Raw genomic sequence first — 9,728 nt, 5'->3', positions numbered from 1 at the left:
TGCACTGGTACCAGCATGAACCCATGATGCCCAAGGACCGGGTGCAATCTCCCATCCCCACCCCATGCTATACCACCGGTGCTTCTGGGAGCTTGGGTGCAACCCTGGGGAGAAGGCAAGATTGGGAAAGATACTCAGCTGACAAAGAAACCCTGGACATTGTTTCTCCTAAACTAGGATTAAGCCATGAGGAGGAATGGGAGCTGGAGATAGAAAGTACCCAACAGAAAAATAAGAAAAAGAAACACTGTCAGGACACCTGGGCTGATGGCTTGTGAAACTGGAACCTAATGAATTTGTTCTTTTTGAGATTCTGCACATACAATTAAAATATATTTTAAAATAAACTTCTACTTTAGATTTAGATTTACAGAAAAGTTGTGAAGATAGTACAGAGTTCCCACATATCTCACATCAAATTTCCCCATATTACTCACAATTATTGGTACATAATTATGAACTAAAGTCCATATATTTTATTCATATTTTCCAGGGTTTTACCTAATGTCCTTTTTCAGTTCTAGGGTCCTTAAGAATACTACATCACATTTAGTCATCATGTTTCCTTGGGCCCCTCTTGGCTATGAAAGTTTTTCTGACTTTCCTTATTTTTGTCGACCTTAACAGTTTTGAGAGTATTGGTCAGGTCATTTGTAGAATGTCCCTCAACCAGGATTTGTCTGATTTTTTTCTTATGATTAGACTGTGTTTTGGGGAGGAAGACCACAGAGGTAAAGCGCCATTTTTATTATATCATATCAAGGGTACATGCCAGCCACATGATTTATCACTGCTGTTAACTTTGATCATGTGGCTGAAGTAGTGTTTGTTAGGTTTCTCCCTTGTAACGTTACTCTCCCCTCCCCCCTACCATTTTGTACTTAGGAAGGAAGTCACTACTTGCAGCCTATAGCTAAGGAGAAGGGAGTTCTATTCCATTTCATTCAGGGCAAATTATATATATAAATGATTTGGAATTCTTCTGCGTGAGAGATTTGTCTCCTCTCTCTCAATTATTTGCTCATTCAATCATTGAATTACATCAGTAGGGACTCATGGATATTTATTTCATTCCTTGGGTACAATTAAGTATTGCTTTATTTATTTTGCTGCTCAAATTGTTCCAGCTTTAGTCACTGGGAGCTCTTTCAATTGGCTCCTGCGCCGCTTTGACAGACCCCCACCATTGTTCTGGTTGTTGATTAACACAAGAAAAATTTTGAGCACTTCCTTACCTTCTGGCACAACAAGATGCTCCAGGCTCTCTTGTATATTTCCTGCCACAGTCCAGGAGTCAGCCATTTCCCTAGGGAGCCCGGGTTCCTTTTATTGAAGGATGGTGTTAATAACAAGATCTTGCTAGTGTAGTGTTATTTCTAAACCCACCCAGCTGACAGAAGAAGGAAATATATGTACATGTACTAAGCTGCGTATACACATATATCTGTAAATCTTTTTACATATCCATCTGTGTCTATATTAAGCTAAACGTGAGTTCATACTGATGTCTCCAACTCCAATCCCGTACCGCGTGGATCATGCTAGCCTCCCTCTCCAACAGTGAAACATTTAGTATCCACCACTCACCATTTGTTTACTTAATTGTTCATTTCCAGTATGCATGTACAGTGGTTTCATTAACCAGTTTTTTAAAATCAATCTTGTCTCTTCTTGTTTACGGCCGTATTGATCCTTTAACCTCTAACACCCGTACCTTCTCCTCGCTTCTCCGGTAGCCACGTCATAGGCGTTTTCTACCTGAATATTTGTCAAATGCTGGTTTGACACGGCTCTTCTGTAAAGCTGGATGTCACCTACCCCTCATTTCTTTTGGCCTCCCCAGCCACCATCACCTTCCCCGTTCTCTAGGTTTTGGTGGAGTAAGGCCGGAGGAGCTGTGAGTCCGGAATCTCATTTTACAGGCGAGGAGGCGTCCTCCAGGTGTTCAGAGGCTTGCTCCACTCCTTCCGGGGCTGGAGTACGTAAAACCCGTTTTCACGATCTCCCTCTTCATTCAACAACTATTATGGAGCCCCGTCTACGTGCCACTGCCCACGCTGCGCCAACGAGAAACACACCGGCCCGGTGCCCGAGTCATCCGGCCCCGAGGGCGAGATCAGTAATAAACAGCTCGAGCGCTCGGAGGACCTTCCGCGCTGCAGGAACGAGCACCCAGTTGGGGGCGCTACGCCGGACCTGGAAAGATCCGCCCCGCCTGGTCAGAGCGTTCCGGCTCCTTCCAAGGGTTGCAACTGCTCGGGAGGAAGAGAAGGAACAAGGCTGAACGCTCCCGCAGCCACTCGACGCCTCTCTGGGCGCCCGGCAGCTCGGCGCGGCCCCGCCCTCCATCGGACCCCGCCCACCAAAGGCCCCGCCCACCGCCGAGCCCACGCTCCGGCCCCTAACGATGTTCGCCGGAAATTCCCGAAGCCCCTCTCTTTTTCCTTCCTCTCCTTTCCCTGCTCTCCCTTTTCCTTTCACCCGGGTTCCCTCGGCCGTGATTTCCCCCCTCCCCCTCCTTCCTTCCCCATTTGAAATCAAGATGGAGGCTCGCGGCTGCCGCCGGCGCCCGTGATCCCGGAGCTCCCGCCGGCCACGGGCCCCCGCCCTCTCGACTGCGTGTCCGGCGCGGCGCGCGCAGCTGCCCGCGCTCCGGCCGGCGCCGCCGAGGCCGTGGCTCCGCGCCCCCGCCCCGCGGCAGGCTCGCGGCTCCCGGGCGGAGTCCTCGTCTATGTGGGCGCGCTCCTCGGGCCGAGCCACCGCCGCTGCCGCCGCCCGCCGCCGCCCCGGGGCTCTGGGTCCACGCGCCGGGCGCGGGCAGCTGGGCGTTCGGCTTCGCCAGGCCGGGCGCGGAGCGGGCGGCGCGCGGCGCTAGGGACGCGGGGCCCGAGCCGGGCGCGGCCGCGGGCGCCGCCGCAGCCATGAGCGGCAGCAGCGGCGGTGCCGCCGCCCCCGCCGCGTCCTCCGGCCCTGCCGCCACGGCCAGCGCTGCGGGCTCGGGCTGCGGGGGTGGCGCCGGCGAGGGGGCCGAGGAGGCGGCCAAGGACCTGGCCGACATCGCGGCCTTCTTCCGATCCGGTGAGTGCAACCGCGCTGCTGCTCGCGCGCTCTGCCAACCCCGCCGCGGAGGCGCGGTCGGCGGGCCCCAGCGCGCCCGATGCTCGCCTGCCCGTCGGCCCCGGCGCGCGCTCGCCCAGGCCACTGGCCCACGCTGGGGCTCCCGGATCCACACCGGCGTGTCCTGTTGCCAGCGCCGCCCGGGGCGCCGCGGCTCGGCCCGGACGCCGCCGGCTCGCCCTTCCCTGCGCCCGCCCCTCGTTCCAGGGTAAAACCTCCCTGTCGCCCGCCCCGGCGGCTATAGCTCCACGGGCTGGGGCGCCGGCTCTTTGTCTCTTTCGCGGGAGGGCCGAGGCGGCGGCGGCAGGGACGGCGAGGGCGGAGGCCCCTACTAGGGAGGCCGAGCGCACTGGGGCGGTGGGGCCGGGCCCGGGAAAGCGGGTTCTCATTAGGACCGGTCTCCGTGGCCGATTTGTACCTGGCCCCTCCTCAACCCCATAAGCAGCTGGGTTTCTTCGCTCGGTCTTCTAGCCTGTCACCTCCCCAGCCTCGATCTACACTTCTGTGAAACGGGGCAGCCATGGCACCCGCTGCCCAGGGAGGAGGGGGAGGTGGTGGCAGAAATGAAGCGCGGCCGGACGATGGGCGAGCCATTGTCTCTGGGGGCGGCCCGGGAGGGACATCTGGGAACTTGGTGGCCCCCGGGGGGCGGCGCGGGGCCGAGCCCTCGCGGGACACTGCCTAAGAGGCAGTGCCAGGTGGCTCGGTGTCTCTCGGGCAAGGAGCGGGTGGCGGCGGGAGAGGCCAGCTTTGCGACCGGCCCGCGGGGAGGAGGCGCGGGAGGCGTGACAGGGCGTCCCTGAGACCCCGGTGGCGGCAGCGCCTCCTCCCTCCCGGCCCCAGATCCCGCGCAAGCCGGTCCCGCGTCCCCGCGTCCCCGTGCCCCGCGTCCCCGCGTCGTGTCCCGTTTGCTCGCGCGTCCGGGCGGCAGTGGCGGCCTCGGGGCCCGGAGCCTGGAACGCATTGCCCAGCGGGCCAGGCGTGGGGCCGGGAGGATGCAGACTCGGCGCTGGAGAGCGGAGGAGGGCGGGCCAGGTCGGGGCCGGGGTGGGCGGGCGGGCGCAGGGCGCGTGCGGGGTGCTGGCGGCAGCGCCTGGGAGGACCGCGGGGCCGGGGACGTCGGGGGAGCGGCCTGCGATGGGGCGCGCGCCGGAGGCCGGCGGCTCACGTTTCTTCGTGGCCTCTTTCAAAATCAAGTCTCCAGATTCGGTGAGATCAGTTCTGTAATCCGGGTCCCAAGGAGCAGTTTGCAGCGGGAGGGCGATGGTCAGAGACAGAAGTTAGCAGTGCCGGTAGATAACCTGGTTTAGCACTGTCTTCCCTCGTTTTCTTGATCTTTGCCAGGCGGGGTTATTTGTGAGTCATTTTAACAGATTGTTTGTGGCTGGACGCCGACTCTGCACTGTCAGCTTGGGGTTAATATACTCCCCGGTGCTCCCTCTCCCCGTGAGGTCCCCGCAGAAAGCAAAGCTCTAGGAAAACATGAACTCCTTCAAATGAAAGCCTTATTTGGTGCAACTTGCCGGGTAGCGCAGCCCCGTCTTACCTCTTAATAGCAGAACTGGGATGTCTTCCCTTTATGCCCTGAAGCTAAAGTCTAGTCTGTCTTCTCTCGGTCTCTACCACCTGTCACAGAATAATAGATTCTGTGTAAATTCATCTCCTTTCTGCTAGAAGGACGCCTGTGCCCCAGAGATGGAATTTTTGGTGCTCGTGAGACCATACTTTTTTTTACATCTTTATTATACATGGTAGAGAAATCATTTCTTTTACCCTTAGGAGCCCCAAACGACATCAGGTTGGGCTGGACACTCACAGAAAACCCTCCTCCAGTTAGTGTGGCTCTCCCTGGGATTTATCTGGGAAGATAAATACGTTGGTGGCCATGCCTGGGCCTGTGCTTGCTCCCATGCCCTGGCTCCTGTTCATGTTCAGTTTGGGGCAGAACTAGTCAGTGCTGCTCCCTGGTTTACTCTTTTCTTCCGCCGTCCAAAGTGATTGGGCAAACTGCCCTTTAGTTGTTTGACTTGGGAACAGGTACCAGAGCAGATTTTAAGTAGGCAGCAATTGCACTGTTCCATTCCAGGGGTCACCCGGAACATCTTTTAAAAGTGCTTTCCCCTCCTTTGGGCAACTCTGAATCTCTGACCTAGATCTTGGCTCCAACATCTAGGGCAGTGATACCTAGCAGAGGGAGGGTAGAGAGGGACCGTTCAGTTAGATTGCTGGGGGTGGGATGGGGCTTTCGGACGGACTAAGCACTTAGGACCTGGGAGTGAGGGGGAACCTCACCTGGTAGAATGGCTCAGGCGGGGGTCCTTCCGGACAGTGTTGATTGAATGTGGATAGCTGAACAGAGAGGTCAAGTCAATCAGTAAAGTCAGACATTCTTTTGTTTCCTAAGATGTAGAAACGCAGAAATAAGATCTGTCCATCTAGGGTGGACAGATGAAGGGGTGAACATTTTTCCAGGGTGTTGTGAGCCTGATACTTAAGATTGCCAGTGTGACCTACACAAGGCATTTCTACTGGTTGCCTTTCATTTCTCCTCCCTGGAACTGTTTGCTAGGCCACCTTGTTTTCTTTCCTCTTTATTCCTTGTCTGTCCTGCATTTAAATTTTATCACAGATTGAGAACTGGTACCCATAGTTGGATGAAAACAGGAGAATTTTGCTTCATAGAACTTTTAAATAATTAGAGCAGTTCAGGAGTAGAATGGGCTGCCATGTAATTTCTCCATTACTAGAAGCACCTGAGCAGGGGCACTGCCACCTGCCAGGGTTCAGAGCTGGGCGCTGTGGACAGGACTCCTGCACTTGTAGAGGGATCTGGGGAGATGGCTCAAACGCTGCTACCCTCTCGGATTCTGTGGTTCCCTCTGAGCCCTCAGCACCTAATGGTTATCCGCCCCACTTGTCCTTTAAAAAGGCATCACAAATGTAAGTGACTCTGTTACAAAATTCTTAAAATTTTTTTTACTTTTTATTATTATTTTTTAATTGTTCAGAAGAGGAATCAGGCTTTTGTGGGGGTTTGAATGACTTGCCCAGGGTGGAACTCTGGTAGAGGTGGGGTCAGGGCTGGGAAGCATGCCCCTGAGTCTGATACTCTTTCCCGGATGCCTGTCATGGCCAAGACTTTGCTTACATTAGTTCTTAATCCCGCTGGGACCAATCACTTTTATTGCCAATCTATTTTGGGGCTCTGTTCTTGTGGCAATAAATCATTCTTTCAGAGCTCTCTATTTAACCTTGCAAGAGTCTGTGTGTGTGTGTGTGTGTGGGGTGCTTACATAAATGCATTATTTTTAACCTGCCTGGCATGTTTTAGGCTGGCATTAAATGAATGTGCAGAGAATAAAGGTTTGTGGTTATTCTGAAGCATCACGGCCCATTGTGCTGGGTTCCTTTCATTACTAAGTCTTATTCTGGACTCCTGGCTGCAGCCCTTCTCTTTCCAATGGAATATGTGAAGACAGGCGAGTCTGTGACTTAGTGAGGGAGCAGCGTGCATGTCTTTCTATGTTTTGATATGATGATTTCCTCATGGAATATTGACTGAACTTTTCTTCATATTTATGTTTCTAACACCACTGAAGAATCTGGCCTCTGAGCTGGCTGTGCTACTTCTGTGGATATTTAGAAGCCTGGCGGCTTTGGTCCCTGTAAGCACCAATAATAATTGTTGTATTATGAAATGTCCTTGTTACCCTCAATATTTTGAAAAGGGTAGTTGAAGGAGATATATATACCTTAATGGTGAATGTTGGTTTCCGCTTTTTCAGTGGCTCAGTGAGGCTAAGTTTTAGAGGAAAGCAAAGAGTTAGCTAAAAAGATCCTGTAAGTGATTTTGAAGAAACCAAAGAGCAGGAAGACAGTCATTGAAAGAATTTTTCATCGAGCTCTTGTGAACTGACTTATTGACAACGGGATATTGTATTTTTCCCTTTGCAGTGTAACCATCCAAGAGTCAAATACTTAAATGAAGCCATTTAAACCATTCACCAAGACATAAATGAAGCCGGTGGTTCTGAAGCATGTGGTTTAAATATGTTTTTCAAATGTATATTAAAAATATGTGATTAGGATGGCTTTTTTAGAACTTTAAAATGTTATGGTAAGTTTGGGATTTGTTTCTAAGCGAAAGTCAAAGATGTGTTTGGAGCTGTCATAATCTGATATTTAAGTTTATTTTCTTGACTCTTTTATAGAGAAAATAAAATTTTATCTCATATCCTTGGCGAAATTCCAGAGAAAAGTCAAATTCTTAATCAATAGCCACACTTTACTGCCTAGTAAAGTCACTTACGTTGATGGGGATGAATTGTGTTTTACTATAAAAAGCAGCCCTAACAACCTCCTTCATTCCTCTTTGGTTCTATAATGAATTGGTTTTTATTTCCTTAAGTGCATTGTCTTGACAAAGTTTTAGTAGTTCTGCTGGTAGAACAGCAGCTACTTGGTGGGCAGTGAAGAAATGGACCCACTGGATTCCCGTGGAAGGTTGTGGTACCTCTGATCCCCTGCTCAGTTCTTCTGTAAATGTTCAGCTGGGCTCAGAGTTCTCTCTCATCCTCCAGATGCTCCCACCGAGCTGTTCAGTAAGCCTGGGCAAGGGGATAAGCACGCACCGGCACACTCTCCTCATTGTCCCTTGCGTGTGGGCATTTTGGAGGCTGTTTAACAACAACAACAACAACAACAACAACAACAACAACAATTACTGTTATTCATCTGGAGGAGCCATTCTGGGTCTTCCTATCACTGTATCTTTGAACTGAAGGCAAAGGAGTGAACAGGAGAGAGGGGGTGGGAATCGGGCCAAAGCCCTGCAGGGCACTGGTTGGCTGCCACCCTCCCCTCTCCCTGCTCTCCCCCATCCCTGGGCTCCTGTGCCTACTGTGGCGGCAGAGTCTCCCGGGGCCTCAGCCTCCTGCTTGCTGCCACAGTGCCCAGCCCCGACCAGACCCCGATTTCACTCCATCTCTGCCATTTCGTAAAGAGGAAGCAGAGGCACCTGGCTAGAACTTCCGGTGTCGTCTCCCAGCATTGTGACGTCGTTGAGCCTTCTGCGCAGATGCTCTTGTTTATGGGAATCCTTGCTCTCCTGTTTAATGGTTGTCGAGCTCATAAGCCTCACCTCTTCTCATTTGCTAATGGATGCACTCAGTTTGCTTTCGGGATAGGTGTTACCTCAATTTCCTCCTTTTTTTTTTTTTGTCCCTTTTCATGTAAGAAAGCCCCTGGAAACCCAAATTGTGAATCACCTGCTCTCTGGGAAAGATTGTATGTCTAGGGTGAGAGTTGAGTGTGCAGACTTTCCAAGCACGTGGCGTAGGTGCTTGAGCTGGGGGAAGGGTGCAGCTTCTGGGGTTTCTTCCCAGTGAGACCTCCTGTTGAGTCTGGAATATTTGACCCCATGCCACGTGTGCTGTGGCACTATGAAACCTCATTTTGGTGACAAATATACTTGCAGTGTAGGTAACTGTTTTGATGAGCCATGTGTCTAGTCTTGTCTGGTTGGGGAGGCGTGTGGAGTAATCTATGGAGCAGATCTTATATTTTGCAAGTATCACCCTATTTGGGCTCTTTCATAAGTTAAGTACATTTTAGCAGTTACACTAATGGAGGAAACGTTAATGAAAACGTTAGCAAACACACAACAGATTCCAGGTCTACAGATCCTAGGTCTAGGGTCCTGTGGGTTAGCGGTGTCCACGTGAGTTCATCAGGCTTGTTTTACAGTCGGTGGCCGTATTGTGGACAGTGATGAATTGCACTGGGTTTCTCTTCAGGAGGGATTTCTGCAAGGTCCTGCCGGCTGCATGGACCCTCCCCTCTTTTCCTTCAGTCCCAGGAAGGAAGTACTTGGTATACACTGCTCTGTTCCTGTCCTGCTTCTGGGAAGGGCTAGGCCCTTTGCTGCCTGCTGTTGTTAGCATTGAGATGGGTACGTGTGAGCAGATAGACTGTGGGCCATCCATTCTGCTGATGCTGAGTGAAGGCAGACAGTCTCAGAAGTCTCCATAGGAGGGAGTCCACTTGTATGACAGTCTCAGAAAGATAGAACTGCAGAGACAGAAAGCAAATTGTTGATTGCCAGGAGTCAGGGACGGGGAGGGCTGGACTACAGAGGGGAAGTACGAGGGGCACTTTGAGAGACGATGGAACTGTTTTGTATCTTGGTTGTGGTAGTGATTCTATGTATTGAAATTCATAGAACTGTACAACAACAACAACAACAGATCTAGTTGTACTGTATGTTAACTTAAAACATAACATTAAAGAAGGCTAATCACAAACTGGGAGAAAACACTTATTACAAATCAGACAAAGAATTAGATATATAGAATTTAAAAAGTGCTTCCACAAATCAATTAGAAAGGCAATCCAAAAGGAAAATAAGCAAACAGACAACTCAGAGTGCAAATGACCAGCAGATATTCAGCCTTGCTAGTAATCAAGGAAATGTAAGTAAAAATGTGATAAGAACAAAAGTGAAATCCAGCAAGTCATTTCTCTAGGTAAACTTGAACAAAACGGAGTTATTTTCGAAAGATTTTCTACATATTTTGAAGATGGTAACTGTCAGACTGCCCGAGCTGGGACCA

The 9,728-nt window shown here is 51.3% G+C and overlaps 1 protein-coding gene and 1 long non-coding RNA gene across 3 annotated transcripts in view; one reads left to right on the top strand and one right to left on the bottom strand.

The window, feature by feature from the left end:
* Nucleotides 1-2,127: 2,127 nt before the first annotated feature.
* TRIO (trio Rho guanine nucleotide exchange factor) overlaps nucleotides 2,128-9,728 on the top strand; it is a 330,020-nt gene continuing 322,419 nt past the window's right edge. The window contains exon 1 of one of the 2 annotated variants that reach the window (XM_072958843.1): nucleotides 2,128-3,078. In XM_072958843.1, coding sequence (XP_072814944.1) covers nucleotides 2,922-3,078 — 157 coding nt within the window. In that variant the 5' untranslated portion in view covers nucleotides 2,128-2,921. Of the gene's footprint in view, nucleotides 3,079-4,303; nucleotides 4,327-9,728 lie in introns of those variants that run through there. The other variant, XM_072958845.1, reaches the window with a different exon arrangement.
* LOC140689996 (uncharacterized) lies at nucleotides 7,479-8,143 on the bottom strand. Its single transcript, XR_012065155.1, has 2 exons — nucleotides 8,018-8,143; nucleotides 7,479-7,793 (listed from the first exon to the last, which is right to left on the bottom strand). It is a non-coding gene; the product is annotated as an uncharacterized lncRNA (long non-coding RNA).

The sequence above is a fragment of the Vicugna pacos genome, chromosome 3 (genome assembly GCF_048564905.1).
Source record: "Vicugna pacos chromosome 3, VicPac4, whole genome shotgun sequence".
Taxonomy (NCBI): domain Eukaryota; kingdom Metazoa; phylum Chordata; class Mammalia; order Artiodactyla; family Camelidae; genus Vicugna; species Vicugna pacos.
Note: the sequence above shows the minus strand (reverse complement) of the source record. Positions and strands in the feature narration are given on the sequence as shown.